This window comes from Artemia sp. Qi Xiang Cuo, chromosome 7 (genome assembly GCF_049724085.1).
Source record: "Artemia sp. Qi Xiang Cuo chromosome 7, ASM4972408v1, whole genome shotgun sequence".
Taxonomy (NCBI): Eukaryota; Metazoa; Arthropoda; class Branchiopoda; order Anostraca; family Artemiidae; genus Artemia; species Artemia sp. Qi Xiang Cuo.
In genome coordinates this window covers 7,618,091-7,639,818 of record NC_142800.1, presented here as the reverse complement: position 1 = coordinate 7,639,818, position 21,728 = coordinate 7,618,091, and the positions used below count along the sequence as shown (strand labels likewise).

At 33.5% G+C, this 21,728-nt stretch overlaps 1 protein-coding gene across 1 annotated transcript in view; it reads right to left on the bottom strand.

The window, feature by feature from the left end:
• Nucleotides 1–2,133: 2,133 nt before the first annotated feature.
• Nucleotides 2,134–21,728, bottom strand: part of LOC148949904 (uncharacterized) — a 37,340-nt gene continuing 17,745 nt past the window's right edge. The window contains exons 3-4 of the mRNA XM_089091988.1: nucleotides 17,613–17,856; nucleotides 2,134–15,265 (exon numbers count right to left, since the gene is read on the bottom strand). Of these exons, the coding sequence (XP_088948114.1) occupies nucleotides 14,930–15,265; nucleotides 17,613–17,856 (580 nt within the window). The 3' untranslated portion in view covers nucleotides 2,134–14,929. The remainder of the gene's footprint in view (nucleotides 15,266–17,612; nucleotides 17,857–21,728) is intronic.

Here is a 21,728-nt window from a genome sequence, read left to right as displayed (position 1 = left end):
ACATTATCTTGATTAAGAGAAGACATGTCCTAAATTGACATCTATATTGGAGCAAATTCTTTTAATATTGGCTGCTGAAATGAAGTCTTATATTTTGGCGTGTTATCTTGATAAACAAAAAGCACAGACATTTGTATTAGCATGAATTTGTAATGCTGGCTGCTGAGATGGAGTGTCTCAGCTATTGGTACATTCTCTTGATAAAGAGATGACATGGCCAAAATTGACATCTATATAGGAACCGATTTTTTTAATATTGGCTGCTGAAATGAAGTCTTATCTTTTTGCGTGCTATATTGATAAAAAAAAATGACAGATAGTTGTATGAGCATGAATTTGTAATGCTGGCTGCTGAGATGGAGTGTCTCAGCTATTGGTACGTTATCTTGATAAAGATAAGATATGGCCGTAATTGACATCTATACTGTCACCAATTTTAAATGTTGGCAGCTGAAATGAAGTCTCTTTATCTATTGGCGTGTTATCTTGATAAAGAAGAAGGACATGGCGGTGATTGACATTTGTCTTAGCATCGATTTGAGATATTGGCTGCTGAATTGAAGTTTATTAGCCGTTGGCGTGCTATCTTAGTTCTTGAAACTTTTTTAACTCTCCAGTCTTTCTTCTACCAGTGCTAAAATTGCCCAATACTCGGCTTCTTTGTAATGTTGTCTGACATTAACTGGACTTTTTTGTCAAAACTAATATTACACAGCTGGATATTGTAAAGAACGAATCCCAGTTGCAACTAACTCATAATATAGTTTAACTTTTGACGTCATTTTTGGTTGTAACCTACGGTCATGATGTCATTAATCTTCTTGTATACAAAGATGCAGCTTTTTATGAAAAATTGTTTACATTTTAAATAATATGTATTGTTAATTACAAAAGCGAGTAGATATAGCAATTTCCTTTAACCCGAGCCCTTAAATACCTCTCTGTGATGTTCCAGTGCCACACTAGCAGCGGAGAAAAAAAGGAGAAAAGAAGAGGACCCATCAGTTCTTTTTCCATGCAAAAAAAAAAGAAAAAGAAAAATTCCTTGTTGCTCAGGCCAGGGGACTATAAGTTTCATGTAAAGGGTTTTCAGTTATTGCAATTCCAATGGTGTACTGTTTATTTCGGCCCGATTTGGTATAAAAATAATTAATTTTGGGCTACTATTTGCCGAGGACCCAAGGTTTGTCCTTTACTAGGTTACTGCTACCTCTGCAACCAGGATATTCAGAAACGGTCAGTTAGACATCTATATTATATACTTTTCGTCAGTGAATCAAACCAAGCTACTGTTCAAATAAAAGAACACAAGTTTCATATTGCTGATACTTTATTTTTCCATGCCGTAACTATTGTGAACAGAACCTTGAACACCGTCTAGACAGATGAAACCGTCACATATAACAAAAAATTAAAAATGCCAAATTGGCACACGAATACAAAGAAGACTTGCGGCAGGGCCATAAAAGTGACCAATGTGGCCGAAGCACTTCAAATACAAAATTATTAACTAAGTATTTTCCTACTACAAGTGCCAAAATCAAAAGACAAATACAAACGTAATATTGAGACTAAAAGAGAGGGCACAAATTACCACAGAGAAATAGAGAGAAACTTGTAAAATTCTTGTGGCTCAGAATCTTTTGTTATTTCAACTAGCTTGCAATTCCACATAGGTTTAAAAAAAAGGTGATGTTATTCTTGTCTCTAAAAATAAGGAATAATGTTATTGGCCTACAAAAATACGTCGATTATGTAAACCAATGAAAATAAAAAATGCTTTTTTTTACCATTAAGGAGAGTAATCTCTCTTTTTCTCTTTGATTTACCCATAAAGCGAAGGCAAGATATAAAACTAACCGGGATTTCTGAAAAGCACACTAAATAAACACATCTTTTTGTTACATCAAATTTACCCAATATGATATAACGAAATAAATAGTTTGAATGAAATTTTATTTTATCTTCTGTTTTAAGTTAATTTGTTTGAAAAATTATTTAGTGTTGAGTTATCTGAATCCTTATTCCGACAATTATGGTGCATCTTACATGGAAAATTTAGTAACCGAACTACCAAGCTACTGAATTTAATGGCAAACAGATTGTAAACACCTTTGAAACGACACTACGAGAAGTATGATAAATTTCTCGTAAAATCGAGTGATAACAGACCGCACAGCTCACTGTCGCCTCGAGCACACCCCGTTTAACCAACCACATGGTTCATTGTAATTAAGGAACAAAATCAGATATTGATAGATCATAAATAAATCTTGAGACAACATTAACTAACCATGACAATAAAAGAAAACACAGAACAACAAAAAAAAAGAAGAAAAACTCGCAGCAAAGATGAAAACAACAACAACAAAAATGCAAACATTTCAACTGAAACCGCTACTGAGCCGTCCACAGTGCATAAAGATAAAAATAGGGACAAAGGTCAACCAAACGAAATTCATGCTTAGATCTCCGGTTTTGAGATTTTTCTTTCATTTCGTGAACTTCAGTCTCTGTTTTTTACTGTTTGCGCTGAGGACGGCTTAGCGGAGTACATGGCCGAAATGTTTTCATGCATCTTCATCAAATATACTGAGTTATCGGTAAAATTGTAAAATATGGACTTAATCCACTTCAACACTAAAACTTTAAAAAAAAGTAAAGTTGAACATAATTAATATTTTAAAAAAATGTAGAATTCCACCAAGACCTAACCAATATCGAGTATAATTTAGTAACAAATAAGAGTACATAAATTCGTTGTTACGAAGTTGAACAAGACAAAGTGACATACACTTATGCCCAAAAAAAACAATGACTAAATCCCAGTAACCTCCATAAATATTATGATTTTTAAGGAATAAATTGGTACAGATGACAAGAAAAGAATAAAACTTCAAAACTCCTGATATACAGAAACCAAACCACGGTACACATATACAAAGGAGATAAAAAAAAAAAAACCCATCACTCATTTAGGATTTAAATCTCATGTTTCTTTTAATAGACTAGTTAATTTGTCAGAATTTCTAAGAAACAAAGTCAAATTTATGGTAAAAAGAAAAATATGATCTTTTTTTCTTATATTCCTTGCGACAACAGGGATTCCCCGTGATTTAAGAATGTTGAAAAAAAGTGTTCCTGTTAAAAAGGGTAAAAATGGTTTAAATATGATGCCCAAATCAAATGATTGTTCTCCTAGATCTATCCTAAAAGTAAATTATGCTATAGTGTCTAATTTTTTAGAAATGCTCTTAATATATTAACTGCTAGAAGATTTCAGATAAAATGCAGACATTAAGGCAATGCTGGGGATATGATGACAAAACTTGCGAAATTTTTCAAGGATGGTTAAAGGACAATATGGGATGCAAATTTTAAGACGCTTTAACTACCCCAGAATAGCATTTGGGCCATGCTTTTGGGCCATAGCATTTGGGACAACAATTCTTATATATCTGTACTCGCTTCTTTCCTATTTTCTGACATAATAAGCCGAGCGGTATTAAAGAGAATCACAAATTAAAATATCCCAGCAAAGCGCGATTACTGAATTCCACTGATGCGCATTTGACTCGACTACTGATATACCAATATTACATCAAACGACATATATGCCCGAAAAATAACAATTGAAGCCTAAAATGGGCGAATCCCAGTGAAGATACAATACACTGAAGATATCAGAAAATCCCTGCTGTATTATATGTATTATAGTAATAATATTATATAATTATATAGTAATAATATTATATTATATAATTATAGTAATGTATTATAGTAATATTACTATTACTTCAGTGTAATGGTCTGTTAGTGATAATCTGTAAAACCTTCAGTCAAATACAAAGAACAAGATTCAACTCCCACCCACAATAATTTTTCTTGGACTATTTTACCTGAAGACGAGAATTTAATCCCTGACCGAATGAGAGATCTAACAACAATACACCTTTCCACAAATTTCAAATGGCAATTGAAATTGACGATGATTTTCAAGAAGAAGCAGAAACTGACGGGGTTATTCAAAAACTTTGAATAAAAGATTTGCAGTGATATTAAAAAGAACGCTTCATTTAACACAGCCTCTACAAAGGAAGCTATTCTACGCAAAAACTAATAATACAATTAATTTTTGTTGAATTTCACAAAAGTATTTGGTTTTATATCCTAAAATTATCCTCATCTCAAAAACATCGACAAAAATGAGAATCAGTGGAATAGGCTACAGTGGTTAGTACAAAAACAAACTACATCCAATAAAAGATTCCTTTAAAATGCCCATAAGAATAAGCAAAAACCAACAGCTACATATAAATGGAAAAATAGATATGTTCATTTTATTCCTTTTCCCATATACATTATTTAGGTTTTCTGTTCAGTATTCCTCGGCTTACTGCTCAACATAGTGTTCATCATAAATGCGACCCGTATTAACTCTTAGCAAGGCCTTATGGTGCGCTCAGGTCGAATGGAAAATAGCCTACCAGCCTATAAACACAGTTGATTGTCCTGGGAAAACATTACTACTAAATTTCTTTGTTTTCGAAAAGAAAAAGTCTGGATGGACTGTTTTCCATCCTGTTTTTGCATTTTGCTTAAACCAATTTTTTTCACGAAAGTTTTTCTTATGAACACCCATAGATTTACACTGTATTTTTTGAAATTTGCTTGATGGAATGATTCTTGTTTCATAAAATTGTAGGTAACGGAAACATTCTGAAAACAGGTTCAGCTAAGAAAAAAAGAAAAAAAAAAAAAAAATAGAATCGTGCAATTTCGTGCACATTGAAAGGAAGACGATACGAAACTCAGGACATGAAAAAAAAAAAAAAATTGTGATGCTGCATAAAAAAAACAATCTTAAAATATTGAACATAATATAAAAAGCAATATTATGAAGAAAATTCAAAATTTTATTGTTCAAGACTGGGCGATGGGAAAGAAGATTCTTACAAACTTTCGATTTCTTTTTTTGATTAAAACATTTGGAAAAAATTACGGGGGGGGGATGAGGCAAACCATCCAAGGGTATTAAAATCATTCCTTCAAAGTAAAATCTACTGCCTCTAATGCGGATTGTCTTTTACTTGCCACACATAAAACGTGAACACGACAGCTTTTTTCAGACTGAGAGACGGTTTTTCCAGAGTATCTGAGCGTACAATTAGAAATTAATATTCTTTGGTCTGTACTCACATATTTTGGCCAGGACCCGAAAAATAGGTAAATTTGGCTCTGCATGAAATAGCTACGTTGGGAGAAAAATCGGGTGAAATAATTGAGAAAAAAGGTTGTCGAGTGAGATGCATTGCATGCATTGAGTTAATTGCGAGATTTTCTTGGATACAGTATGAATTTTATGAGCGTTCAGGGACATCTTCAAAGCTTGAAATTATTCGTTTTTATTTTTTCATCCAACCATGGTCACAAATACAAAATTTACTATTCCGAATAACAACTCCGGAGTTTTTCAAGATTATCTGTATGGTTTTTTAAATCTTTTTTCTTTCTTCAAAAAATAAAATTTTGGACAATTTTATGTAGTAGTAACGACAAGTTAGTCTGAATCTGTAATCTACAACGGAGAATTTCACCCCCCCCCTCACCCAAAATATGCACAAATATACTTTATCCTCTTTAAGATATACCAGGAGTTAACTACCCTTTTGAATTAGTTCAAGCTGGCATATTCAAGGTTTATTTCGAGTAATTAATCAATCAGTGAATTAAGCAAAATTTTATAAAACTTTAATACAGGACATTTCCCTTTAATTAAGGACATGCGTGCACAGAGTGGGGGGGGGATCTCTGGGCACCACACTTAGAATTTTTACGATTCCCTCCCCGCCCCTCCTAATGTGTTAAACATTTCCGGATATTTCGCCAATCTTTGTTGTTGCTGTTTTTTTTAGTTAGACTTTCCTTTCAATTTAGTCCCTCCGTTTGTAAATTAAATAAAGAATTTAAAAAGAAAAACAGTCGGTAAATAACCAGTTGATGATCCTGAATGACCCCCCATAATTTGTCGTAACTAAGGATGTTTAGAGAATTGAAAGTAAGCCTTTTGCCAGAAAACATCAGAAAACGGCGAATTACATAAGAGATTACCTTTCAATTGATACACAGAGTTGGGGTAAATTACAAGGCTGGGAGCTGACAGTAGTGTCAACAACAAAAAAACATCGACACCATCTAGCGTTTGGCAACACTTGGCACTTTTTCAGTGTAATAATACGAATAACTAATTTAATTTCCGTAGCTGGTAAAATTAGGGTAGTAATAAGTGTCTGATCTCAATTACTGGCAGAAAAACGATTAAAGAGCTTGAAAGAGTGCCAAGTATCGCCAAACACTAGATGGCGTTGATGGTTTTTTTGCCGGCACTATTGCCAGTTTCCACTCTTGTAAGTTACCCATACTCTTTGATTGATACGTATAAGGATGAGATTGCATCAATTCAGAAAAACTGAAACAATACTATCACCGTACCTTGCAATGGTTGAAGGTTGTATCCTCTACTTGACCCAGTAAACTTAGAGCCCGAAGGCCCTTTGCATACATGCTTGCTCAAGGAAGACTGTTTTATTGATTTTTCAACTTTTGAGCTAAACCAGGTTAGTACAATTTAACCAGGGGAATGGAGAAAACTATAAATTGTGTATTCTTGTAACTTGGTTAGGCTATATCCAGAGGGTGGGGGGAGGGCTCTGAACCCCCCCCCCCCCCCAAATTTTTTTATCCGACGCGTAAAAGCGTAACGAAACTTGAACTTGAGTCATGCAATACCCAAAATATTAAAAAAAAAAAAAAATCTAGCATTCAATGTTTGAAAATGTATTTGTAAGTTTACCTTTCTAATTTTTTATTTTAGCTGAAGGTGTGAAGACTGTTCAAGATCTACTTGACCGTAATTTTAATTGGAACGTTTAGTCTGAGATACTTAACTTGTCTATTCATCTTCAATACAATAAATTCAATTTGGGACGTTAGTGAGATTAAACATTCTGAGTATTTGACGTAAATTAAACTGAATATTTTAGTAAGGAAAGTGCTTATTCAATAATATTTAAATATTGTGGACAGCACACTGCAAATACGATAGCACCATTACTGATCTAGTAGATCATTATTTAGAGAAAGGGAGGCAATGGGCCTGTGTGGCCTGAGCCTTGACTCAAATAAGGATTCGAAAAACAAATTCAAACTAAGAACATCCCATAATCAAAACTGCACCTTTCTGTGGTGATTTCTATTCATTTTAATTTTGAATACATCGTCTGGCCTGATTTGTATTCGGATTTGTATCCCTTTCTTATTAGTTTTTTTTTTATTAAAATCTTTATGCTTCTGCTAATTTAGAGTACAACCAAAAATATGGGAGTTAGTCAGAAATAAGCCGAGAGCTCTTAATGATTAGGATAAATTCATTCTTTCCAATTAGACCTACAAATAAATTAAAAAATTTCCGACATATAGACAATAAACAGAAAAAAAAAGTTCGCCAAACAGAAATAAAAAGACAATTTATATGAAAAATTAGAAAGATCATAGGAAAAATCGAAAAATAGTGAGACTGCGGCCCCTCACCCCCTGTACCTTATATATAAGAAGAACGTAGAAAATAATCTATTTAAGCAAAGGCGGACCAATATTGTATTCCGTTGGTGAATTATTCCTATGTATTTTACTTTTCGAAGACTTAATTGGATTGAAATTCGTTACCCGGCATGCTGAATCGGGCAAGAAATTGTGATCTAAGTGAGACACAATAAGAGAAAGTACCGGAGGGCCTTAATGAGAGTGCACATTGAGTAATGAGAAAGGACAAATAGTGAAGTCAACAAAATCAATTCAATAGAAACGAGCAAACAGAAAAGAAGAGAGCACTAATTGTGTTCAATATCACTTCTGCCTGTCTCTCTTCACGAAAACGAATAATATACCTTATTTGGCCTGAAATTCGTTACCCGGTATGCTGATTCGTGCATTAAGCTAACTGTGATCTAAGTGAGACCAAAATGAAAGAAAACCTTTAAGAGCCCTAATGAGAGCGAAGACCGAGGGAAAAGGGGCTAACTGTGAAGTCAATGAAATAATTTTAATGGGAACAAGGAAACATAAAAGAAGAGCATATCAATTGTGCTCACTATGAAAGAGGCCCAATGAGAGAGTGGACTGAGGATAAAAGTACTAATTATAAAAATTCACTAAAATAAGTTCAACAGAAATGAACATACAGAAAAGAAGAGGAGATTAATTGCGTCCATTACGAGAGGGGCCCAATGAGAGAAAATACATGAGAGCCCTAATGAGAGTGAATTCAACAAAAACAAGCGAACAAAAAAAGAAGAGAATATCAATAAGGGTCTAACCTGAGCAAGAAAAATTAATATGGGAAAAGTTTCAAGTGATGCAGAAATGGGTAAACGCCCCAAATGTAAGCATGGTGTCAGTACTACCTACATAGTTTTTACTTCGCGTCACAAATACTCTATCCTCAAAGGATTTCTTTATCTATTCCTGAGTTGTATTTTTTTTTTGGGGGGGGGGTGGGGGGAAGGGGGGATATTATCCTCTCTAAAAGTCGTAAATGCGTACAAGATGCTCCAAAAGATAGACACTCGGAAAAGGTTAAAAGGGATATGGTTTTAGCAGTTTTTTTTGGAGCCCTGGTACACCCGGAAATTTTGGGACCCTTAGCCCCGTGAGAATTCTTTAGCTTTACCGACTGAGAAGTCTTTAGCTTTGTGACGTAGTTTACCTTATTTTAAATTACAAATTGCTTGTGTCTTCTGTTTTTGTTCTGCTTGGTAATATATCTAACTGAAGGCAATTTTAGGACATATATTTATTGAGGGCAAAATAAAGGTTGGCTAGGAAGCCCAAGGGTCCAAATCTTACCGACTGCTCTGGAGGGCCCTAATGACAGAAAGCACTAGGGAAGAGAGGATTAATTATGGAGAAAATAAATTCAAACCAGAAGCACCACTGCATAAATAATTCACTCTGCAATATATAAGACGGCATGAGGCAGTCTGGTTTCCAGCAAGTCGCTTCGAAGGCGACCCTCAGGAATTTTTGAGACATAGAGACGAAATTTGCGAAATGTACGAATGGTGCTTAAAAACACATAACTTAAATACAAACTAACCATGTGCAACAACAAATTCAAAATCAAATTTTGGTGGACAGTTGGTTAATAAAAAACAACAACAACAAAATACTTAAGCCACATTAAAGAGCTAAATAAATTAAATAGATAAATTAAATTGCACACTAAATAGAAAATAGCGTCAATGAAGTATATAAAACATCCTATTATCAATTTTTTCAATAGAAATATAATGTTTAAAATATTATAATATGGCTGCATGCAGATAGACGTTTAGAGAAAGGGATGACTTCCAAAACAATTCAACAAATATAGAATTTTGCACACTTCCCTAGTAAACCAAAAAATTAAAAGTTCGAAAGTTTGAAAAAATAAAAAAGTCTAATTGGAGGAACAGGGAATTGTACCCTTAATCTGCCGAGGAATAGAACTGAAAACATTTAAGTAATTAATACTAGGGAGAGAAATTGCCGAGTTCATGAAAAGCCTACAGTTCAGGCTAAAGAACATGGGAAAATAGTTGAGAGAAATCTTAATCATTTTGTTTGTACAGTTCGTATATTCATCTTGTACGAACCAAAACTATCAACCAAGCTAAACAAACCCCTAAAAAATTGGTTATGTTTTTATATCTATTCTATTTTTTGGTTTACACTGGGCCGACGATAAAAGAACTGCTTCTTCCAAAAAGAAACAAAAAGTATATTGTACACACTTTTTTAACTAGCCATTACTATAAACCAAGCTATGTTCTTTCTTCAGACCAGGAAAAATGAGGAGGAAGGGACAGTGGGTATGCAAAAAGGAGGAGGGAGGGACCGTGGGTATGAAAAAATGAGGAGGGAGGGACAGTGGGTATGCAAAAATGAGGAGGGAGGGACAGTGGGTATGCAACGTACTTCCAAAGAAGTGATTGCAACTGAAACATCGATAACGAGTAGGGCCGATATAAGAACACCATACCCGGCACAAGTTTTGCTAATATCAAAAACTATTATTTACGAAATCAAGGAGTGAATGCAACCCTCAGAAGTGATTACTCCTCCTCGAAATCGAGTTTATATTCAATTTTTCTAGGGAAGGTAAAACAACAATAACAGGAAATAATTGTATGCATGAAAATAATTGTAAAATAACAAATTATTGACACTACTTAAATATTAACATTGGAAAAAATATAACCATTGAAAACATGACAAAAAGCTTTTTATACAATACAATAAACAAAATTTGTTACAACAGTCTAGGTATTTAGAAGCAGAATCTTTACTTGATTAAAGGGAATATTTATTTCTAATTAAAACTACTTCTAATTAAAACTAAATAAAATTTAACTTATAATAAAGTGTAACCCTCTTCCGGACTAACCAAGGGATAAATGAGTAAATTTTAATGAATTATGAACTACTAGGCTATTGTAATCTTTCTTTCCTTTCAATTCCATCATGACACAAACCAAATTCCGAAAAAGAAGACAGACATTAGAAAATATAAATAAAGCCATAACCCCGAGGGGATCTTCAAATTTGCCTAAAACTTAATTTTGCCTATGACTTATCACAACTAAATAAAAAACACAATTATTCATTTTTGCATAATTATTTTTCTAAGACCTGAAAAGAGGGGTAGCCACGGTTTGCCCCCCCCCCCCATTTTCGATAATAGCATCAGTTTTTGCATACTGAATGCAAATACTGGGTATGCTTTCAGATATTTCCTTTATATAACAACACTTTATACAGTGAGTATCTGTCACTTCTTATTAGATGTAGTGATATCGTAGCAAAATTTATTTCATCAATATATGAAGCTTACTATATTAATATGATATTATTTTCAGGATATCAAACTAAAGTTAGCTAACACGCCAAGTTTCTTGGGCCAAATAACCGTTTATTGCTTGTTAAAGAGTTGGAAATTACTATAAATTCTACATTTTCCTCTTTAATATAATCTAGTATAATTCAATCCTACGATTCATAAATATAATCGTTAGAATTTATTACAATTTAGCATTCTAGAATTTATCAAAAATGAAAAATCGAGAGAAAAGTGAAAAAGGTGCTTTAAAAGCAATAATCACTCTTGTAATTATAATCAATTAGAACTATATCATAATTTAATATCCTATAATTCATTAAGAAATTAGAAAACTGAGACAAAACCAATAAAGTGACTTTCCAGGAACTCAGAAGAAGAAACCAAAAGTTGTGAAACAAGTAATTTGAAGTTACAATTACGTATACCGCTTTAATTCTACATTATAATCTTAAATATACTATAATTTAATTTTATAATTAATTAATATATTTGATTCTATCATCCATTCTTATAATTATAATTTGTTAGACTTTTATGATATCTTAAAATTCAAGAATTTACTGAGAAATTAGAAAACCGAGATAAAACTAAAAAAAAGTGACTTTCAAGGAACTCAAAGTATGTATTGAAATTTAAAAAACAAGAAAATATTTTATTCCATCTCCACGAAAAAAAACATATTCCTTTGTAACTACACTAAATTTCAAAAATATAACGTTTCCATCATCTTTGTTTTGCTTAATAGCTTTTTGTAATTTTTTTTTTTTGTCCCATTTTTAATGAGATTTGGTTGTTTAGGCTTCAAGATAAAATTTCTATTTTTTGTTGATATTTTTTAGCTTATGTTTTGTACCTAGAACTAAGGACCCATTTTCACAAGAACGGCAGTTGAACCCTAGATAGCCTTTTATCCTAATTAAAATGACTATTTGTTCAATAAAAAGTTCAGATAGGCCTCTCACAAAAGAAAAAGAACAAAAAGGCCTCTCAAGTCAGATAGAAAATTAAGCATTAATTAAATGCTTGCAGTAATGGTCACTGCTTCAAATTACTGGTTCAAATTATACATGGTTTACAAATCATTTGAATATAGCCTACTGCCATTTTATGCTATACCCCGTGTATATAGAAGCAAAAAAGAAAAAAAAGAGGAAAAAGCCTGCTTTTGGCGCAGACCGAATCGCCCAATGCTTCATCAGACATCCTTTTTATGGAAGTCAAATAGAAAATTGAACACAAATTAAAACCTTGCTATTACCGATTACTGGTTTAAGTTAATGGTTTAAATTAGACGTTGTTTACACAATATTTGAAAATATCCTATTGCCATTTTTTTCTGTACCTCAAGTACATACAAGCAAAAAAAAAAACAAAAAAAACCATTCTTCCCCAAACAGGACCAAGTTCGTATCGATTGAAAATTCTTAGATAACCACCCCCTCTCCACTGAGTACGGACTAAGTTACTTGTAGCTGATTCACCACATGGGCTTGTTTTAGTGCTGAGTCAGGACTTAGGCCGTTTTTGACTTAGCCTATCGCCATTTTTTGGCAATAGAAAAAAAACAAGCCTTTTGGTGCTGACTGAACCTCCCAATGCTTTACTAGATATCCTGTTTATTAAAAATAACTACCATTTTCATATCTCAAAAATTCAAAAAAGGTTTCGGAGTTTTCTTTTCAAATTTTATCAATTGCATACAAACTTCTACATAGCTCTACTTCGGTGTCAAGGCAGAGTTGAAAGAAAATGCTTCGTCAAGCTCAAGGAGAGATGGAGGGAAAGGTGGACAAAACCATACTTTCGTTGAACGAATCAAACGCGAAAATATAGTGTCACGTGGACAGACGGCCGTCGTCCAGCTCTCGTCCTCGTGAAAACGGGCCCTAAAATATATAGTTTTGTACACATAATTTTAATCTGATACATATAATTTTGCACAATGACTTTTGAGCTTTCTTTTTGGATGAGATACCAAAAATACTGAAAACAATTATTACGCAAAACTAAAGGAACTAGAAAAAATGGGGACTATTTTTATTTGTCATATAAATCTGCATTAGCAAACAATCTAAATAGTAAGAATTTTAACTTTAAAGTCTGAACTCTTAAATTTTGGTACTTAAAAAAAAAACTGAACGTAAAACTGACCATTTTAATCTATTCTAAACATAGTATAACTAAAAACAAGACCATTTCGTAGCTGCAAAATACTACTGAAACACTGTCCTTTTTATGACTAATACATGCTACCCTATTGAACTACATTTCCCAAACTGTTTTGAATTAAAGCCTTTTTTCAGTTTTTTTTTACTTTCCATATTTAAAAAATATGAGCGATATTATATATTAATAACTTCAACAGAAAATCATTTTTACTTTTTTTACGTCTAATATTTTCTAGACATGTGTCAAATTTTCAAAACATTCACAAACGATGTAACGTTGTTTTCACTTGATAACGTCATTTTCATATATTTTACTTGTGTCATTTTTTTAAGTACATGGATAATGTAAACACAGTATTTTCATAAATTATCTTGTTAAAATATGGACGATATCATAGCGTCGTTTTTATAGAATAATGTCAATATAAATGTCATTTTTATTTCGTTTACTTACGTCACTTTAAAAATACATGCAATCTTATAGATAGAAATAGTAACACTGACAGCATCCAACACTACTTGATCAATTACCATGATCAAGGCCATATCCACGGGGGTGGGGGGGGGGGTTAGGGGGTTTGAACGCCCCATTCCCTCCCAAAAAGTTTGTCCGACTCGTAAAACGTAACAAAAATGCATATAAACAAATTTTTGATGCGTTTTAAAAGTTTTTCTGTAACCCTTTGAACCTCCCCGCCCCAAACAAAATCATAAATACGGGCTTGATCATAAGGCACCAAAAGAAATAGACATCTAATAACAGTTAAAGCAACAGAACCAACAAACAAGAAATACGTCGCAATTAATCCGGGTTGCAGCGGTAGCTAGCAACCTAGTAAGAGACGATCACGTCGCAATTAACTCATAAAAAAGAATCATTTAAAAAAAGAAAAGCCTGTCCCTCGTCGTCAGGAGGTCAGGTACTAAGTGGAGCTCCCATTAAGTAAAATGGAGAGCGTGAATCTTTTTTATACAAATTTTTGTGATGTGAATAAAGAGCAAAAAAATTCCAAAATATAGTTGAATGATCACATTTGCTGAGATGAGGGATAGAACTTTCTTTTTTTTCTGCGGAGAAAGAGAAAATACAGGATGACATATGCGTACCTTTCATTTATTATAACGTAGCATAGAAATAACCAAAGATTAATATACCTGTAGATGGTTAAAGTTTAAAATATGAAGTACCATTGAAATTTTAGTTAATTAAAAAAAACGAAGGAGGAAAGGAGGGTGTAAATTTTCGATTCTCTTTAGCGTTTGACCATACCTGTATAAAAAATGGGAGGTATAAGGCAATGTTCCCAAAAAGGATACCTGAGGAATCAAGCCTCCTTGGTACGGGTCATCCAAGGGCCATACATAAAATGATTTTAGAACGCACGAAATCACGATATCCGATTATAAATTTTTTTTTGGTAGATAAGGAGGTTACCTACATTCAATTAGGGAGTTAGGATCCCCTCTAAGGTTGTGTGGTAAACTTACAAATAGTGCATTTGGACCTGAAAATGTGGTATCCCCCCCCCCCCCACCAAAAATCAAGGTGTAAAAAAACCAAATACATATAATCATGGTATTTCGCTGGGATAAATCTTAAGTCTGATTCACATTTCTTGAAGGCTGAGCTTGATATCACAAAAATACAATTATGAAATGAATCAGAACACTTGCAAGGTATGCATAAGACAACCTTTACATATTTTCATTAAACCGTAAAAAATAATTCCAGAGTATTTTTGAACCCAAAAACAAAGTGCTGCCATTATAAACCTGAATGAGTGAATTCGAATTAAAACATTGATTAGCAAATAGCAAATACAACTTATGCCTTCACCATAGTTGGCTTGGTCATCCACGGACGATTATTATATGGATTATGATACGTGTTCCTCTTTCTCGGATAGGACGTCGGAGACGATAGTCCCGGGTACAAGAAATGTGGGGGAGGACTTGCAGCACCAGGAGGACTTGTCATTGGTGGAAACCATGTACCTGGTGGTGGGTAGCTACCAAAGAAGCTTCTTGATTTTGGTCCGAATAAACCACTGGGCCCATAATTGGGGAAAGGTTGAAATGGATGGCGGTTGTTGAATGGATATACTGGTCTGTTGTTTGGAGGATGCTTTCGTGGATTTCGGCGTTTTGGACTGCTTTCAACCTGAAGGGAAAAAAGATTACTCCATTAAAAAAAAAAAAAAAAAAAAAAAAAAAAAAAAACAGGTAAGCAATAGAAATGTCACATAAAATAATTTAAATTTCAAGTCATTGTAAATTATTGTATATATATATATATATATATATATATATATATATATATATATATATATATATATATATATATATATATATATATATATATATATATATATATATATATATATATATATATATATATATATATATATATATATATACAAATATAAAAAAACCATCCTATCTTTTTACCACAGTTAAACCAACCAAAAGGACAGTCGGACGACATAAATAAAACTGAAAAATCACAGAGTAAACCGTTAGCCCTCCATTTTCAGGCCACCCACATCCAACACCGAGTTTAACACAGCTTCAGTAGATTATCGTTTTTAGTTCCGTGTTCAACACGAGTTTAAGTCTTCTCAAAACCTGCGTTCAACCATGCTTTCTGGCGCGTTACAATTTTGAAGAATTCGTGTCGGATTTTGAAGAACGCTTGGAACTCGTAAGATAAAAACGCTTTAAAGTTTGGCTGGGTTAAACACAGAGAACCTGAACACATTTGTTGTCGAACCCGCTCAAAATACACTTTAAACGCGGTGCCTGAAAACTCAACTCAAACTCCTCTACACCCCCTCCTCAAAAGATGAAACACTTTTTCCTGAACTACTTAAGAAAATGTCCCCTTTTAAGGAAACCTATTGATTGTACACAATCTCTGAGACATTAAATAAAAAAAAGAAATTTTTCAACTGAAATTAAGAAGCAACATTAAAACTTAAAATGAACAGAAATTATTATGTATATGAGGAGGGTCGCCTCCTCGTCAATACCTCGCTCTTTACGCTAGAGTTCAATTTTTTTCCCAATTCTTTAAGAATTACTCCTGAGTCACAGAGGTCGTTTAATTAGAATAAAGAGCTCTTTTCAAATAAAACTTCAGCGTAAAACGCGCGGTGTTGACGAGGGTTCATCCCCTCATATACGTAATAATATCTGTTCGTTTTAATTTTTAATGTTGCTCCTTACTTTCAGTTGAAAAAAAAACTTTTTTTTTATTTAATTTCTGATCTTAATGCTGGAAATCCAGCTCCCCCTCCATAGAAAATTCCCTTCCCCGCCTAATGAAGGATTATGAAACCCACATATAAACCAGAGTATAAAAGAAACAAAACCAACACATTCACAAAAGTAAAGAAACAAACTAAAGTAAACAAGTAAGGCGACTGTGGGAGCAATGATACTTGTAAGTAGACTGGGTTAATTTGACAGCAAGCTCTGTAAGTTTCAACCCAAATGTATGGGAAACAATAACAGACAAGAGGTTTTGATTTCTATACCATAGGGGCAGATACAATAGAAAACGGGAAAACTGTGAATAATAAGTACAAATTGAATTGATATGTGTTTTATAGAAAATAGTTAAATACCAGAAAGAAACAAAAACAAGTAATCTGTAAAAACCGAAATTATTTAGCAAGAGCCTTTCTATTGTGTCTACCTCAATTTGCAACAATTTTAATAAATTAATTGGATTTTCTTTTTGCAATCAGCAACAACAAGTGTCTGGCAGGATTTTAATGAATGACTAGCAGTAATTCCCAGCTACCAAGAAGAAGAAACCAACAAGATAGAAAAAAAATCCACAGATTGAAGGATTTGTAATATCACACTAAATGAAAGATATTTATATTTTGAAAGGTTAAGAGAGTGACCAATTATGTGAAGTTTAGATGCTACTGTCAAAACAGACCAGGAAAGACCTTTTTTGTTCTGCTAATCAATAATCTGAATAATCAAGATCATCATCATCAATATCATCTGAATAATGAAGATGAGCAATATTTACTGAATTAAGAAAGCAAGTAGAAGGGATGTTTGAAATTGCTTTTATCTTCACTGGGTCTCCTTTGATTTCTTCATCAGTGAGTAAGTGTCCAAAGTAGAGGATACATTTGGCATATTATGGTTTCATATACTGCGGGAAAGATCCTCCCGCCTAACCACAAGAAAAACCTATCATAATATAATTCTTACTCTGTAATTCGCAGAAAACTTCTATACCTTTAGGGTCTATTGATTTTTAATACACGTTTTTCCAAGTTTTTGAACATAGACTAGTATAATATTTGGCCCCATTGGGGGGTAAAGGGGCTTTATTGTCTGGATAGGATTGACTATATTTGGAATTTGCGCTTGACTGTCACAACTCTGATTGTTATAGCGTTTCTTTATAGGAGGAATCTTGCCACAAGTTTACTAAAATAACCTTACTCCTTCAATTTTGAAGAAGAATCCAATAGTTAACTCACATTAGCAGAAGGGTTTCCAGTAGGTTCTACATTCTCTTTTCCAGACCTTTCGACTTCCGATTTTACCTCACTTGGGACGGAAGTTGAATCTTTCTGAGCATTTGACGGGAAGCTAATTTCACTAGCGTCAATCAAATCCTGAACAGCCTTATCAACTATTGATGCAATAGGAATAGATTTTCCTTCCTTTACTGAAGATTGAAATGACGCCACAGTGCAATAGGAACCTTTATGCTCACCAAACCTGAAAAGTTGGAGAAAAAAAAAATCATTTTTTAAACCAAAGACCAATGTTTACAATAAATCATATCCTTCAAACCTACCACGTGAAAATCTATCCGGATTTGGAAAATCTATCCGGATTTGAAAAATCTGAGAAGAAAAATACAATTATCTACATAAACGAAAAATAAACCTCATAGGAACCATGAACAGATACTTACAGATGACGCCCCCATTCCCTCACCCATCCCACTCTCGGCCATCCTAGTACTTTAAGAAAGACTATTCCAAACCGAACACCCACATGGTCCGCAGCATTCCTGGTTCCATAAGAACGGTACGCAGAATTCGCTGACAAAACACCACAAAAATGATTAAGTGCTCGCTTATTTAAACACCGATACACAAAAACACCGGTCTGATAATCTCTCATCTCCCCAGCGTTTAAAACATTAAAAGGGCAAAACAATTCACTGTACGTCCACATTTTTCAAAACCACCGAATAAGCGCAACGTTTTATTCTGCATTATCCGTGTCCGCCTAAAATTTACCAAAAATTACTAGGCTAAATAGAGCAAACCATGTACAATGTAAAGTAAACAAATGAATTAAATAAAAAATTCAAAACCGAAATGGGAAAAATATGTTTAAATCCAGGAAGCAGCCCCAAACCCCGCGCATTTTTTACTTATACAATTTCACTGTGTTTTTTTCCATTTTAAATTACAATGAATCTGAAAACTAAGATACCTTGTATCAAATATCTGCTTAATCTGCCATTCTTCTGCTAATTTTAATCTGCTATTAAAAGTAACTAAACCGAGAACATTATCAATAACTCTAGTATGAGTAAAAATAATATAATTAGTTTTGCTCGCGTTCACTGCTAAACAACTATGACTAGGAAAAACAAGGAAGTTATGTAACGCTTTTTTTGCTTTTGACATAAGCTCACTCAAAGAATTCCAGCAACCCTAATAGCTGTGTCAACCACAAAAGATGTTACAAGGAGGTGTAGATAATTTCGGAGACCACACTGCCTTTCCATGACCATAAATAAAAGTTCAAATAGGGATAAAATCCTTTTAATAGACAGTGAAGATGATAACAGTGATAGAAATTCACAAAAATACTAGATATTTCGGTCACATATGCAGTGACCGTCATCAGTAGTAAAACTGAACTACTGATGACGGTGCAGTGACCGTCATCAGTTTACTACTGATGACGGTCACTGTATATGGGACCGAAATATCTAGTATTTTTGTGAATTTCTATCACTGTTACCATCATCACTGTCTATTAAAAGGATTTTATCCCTATTTGAACTTTTATTTATCGTACAAGGAGGTGGCATCACGAATGTAAAACCGTAATGGGTCGACGTAAATCAGATATAAAAGCGCATTAAATACATAACCTTGGAGTACTCACATAGTACACGAGCAACGAAACCAATCAATCCAATTTCATTGTATCCCTAAATGCGAAATCGTATCTAACACCAACTCAAAATTAACAGTATATCGAAAGATTCCTTAAGATCAATAACCATAGTTAAAGTAGAGCCGCTCTGAAATACATTGCTTAAAGCATCCATAAGATGGTGCACTATATGGGTAGTAGAATGAAAATTACGGAATCCAAATTGCATGTCACATAAAAACCCAAGAAAATCAAGGTAAGAATACAGTTTCTTATGAACAATTTTTTCTAATACTTTTTGAGAACAGTGGCAGAATCAATATAGGTTTCTAGATTGACATTCCTCTTTTATTGCCCCCTTTGTGCATATAGTTTTTGCTTGTTTTAAAGGATCTGGCAACCGCCCTTTGTCGATAGATTAATTAAAAAAAACTTTTTCAACAAAATAGGTTTTTCAAAGAAAAGTAAAGAACTCCAGTATCAAAAAATGAGCAAAAATATAATCAAATAATCTACCTAGCGTGAAACTACCACAAATCAGCATCGATAAATAAATGAAACCCAAAACGAACAGAAATTACAATAAATAACCGAGTGAAACTCAAAACGAGCAGAAATTAACATAAGTTGGGCACAAAACCCCTATGCCTTCCCAAGGCCAGAACAAAATTTGCACTTTGAGGAAATTATGTCTTTGAGGATGACAAACCCCCCGCAGCCCCCAGGGCAAAGGTTGTAAGTTATGCCCTGGGGGCATATATGGTGTTTATAGAAAGTGTTGTCATAGAAACTTTAAAAAGGGTCCATTCAATTGGGAATTGAGAGGGCTATTTCCCTTATTCATAGTCAAAAGCGATCGGAGGGCGAATGCCCCCCCCTCTGGCCCATCATTTCGCAGTTGAAAGGTCTGGAAATTATGTCTTTGAGTAGGATGACGGAAATTAAAATAAGTCAAACTCAAAACTAGAAATTAATATGAGTAGGGTTCTAAGCCCCTATGCTTTATAAAAGCCAGAATATAATTTGCACTTTAGCAAAAAAATTCTTTTAAATGTTTTCAATTTTATAGGTTTAAGAAATCAAAATTAATTAATATTTTAAGGAATAAATATCAGTATATATATTAAACTGACAATGCACATTTTTTTCAGTAAATTCATTTGAATTTTTTTCAGTAAAGTACAAATTATATTCTGGCTTTTAGAAAGCATGGTGTTTAGAACCCTACTCATATTAATTTCAGCTCATTTTGAGTTTGACTGTTATTTATTTTAATTTCTGTTTGTTTTGAGTGTCATTTAATTATTGATACTGATTTGTTGTAGTTGTATGCTTCATATTTTATTTGATTCAATTTTTGTTCATTTTTGGTTTAACGGAGTTCTTTACTTTTTTTTAAAAACTTATTTTGAGGAAAAAGTTTTTTTAATTAATACATAAAGTGATGAATGCTAAACATAGATCAAATCTTGTCAACAGAAACGGAAACTCTAGAAGGCTGGAACTTTAATATATATATAAATTAATATATCTATAAGTCAATAATATATACCCTATATAAATTGACTTTTTATACTATTTCCACAAACGTAAAACTTATTAAGTTTTAAGTTAGTGATTAGAATTATTAACATAAACATCTGTATGGAAAAAAGAGCGGGCAGACAGCCCCAAAAGATGGGCGACCTTGATTAAACTTACACTATAAACTTCGAAATGTCCAATAGTCCCAGAGCCCAGGTTTAAACCCTGTATCTTCCAAAGATTTTCGCATTTATACAGAGAAAAACAGTCACAGCTGCGAGTTGATCACCTTTTTTCCAGCTGTGATGGTACCGAACCAGCAGTCACAAAATCTAAGATGAGGGCCCGTTCGAATTTTACCTGAGTTTAGTACCCTTTTTAGCAATTAATCTTAATAAAACGAAGCTTTCCTGGTGGAAGTAAAAAGCGAAATTAAAACATTAACAAGAAAAAGATTATTGTTTCGCATTTTATGCAACATATATCCCCAAAACTGGTTGAAATAACCTGACTCGTGATATTTTCTTATATTTGTAGAAAATTGCAAAACTAGTGTTTTACTGAAAAAACAAAACTCTACTACTAGCTAAGGTACTAGTTCAAAATGGGGTAGCAGCATGTGCTCTAAAGACAGAAGAGGAAGACATGCTAGGCACCCGGCGTGCAAAAGGTGGGGTAGCATTGTAGCCATGCTACTTAGCAGTTTTCACAGCCCAGTGATATTTGTCGGCAGATTTTGTCAGAAAATGCCAGTACTTCCACTATCACCAAATTTGTCGGCAGTTTTTGGAATTTGGTCGAGTTCTGCTACTGACCACTTTGAAACTTTTTGCATATCTCCTGGGCACTTTTGAAAAAATATTTTAATGACAATTTTATGAATAAAAGTCTACATGTCTACATGACGCTTTATGAAGGAAGTCGTGCAACCCTAAACACTATCT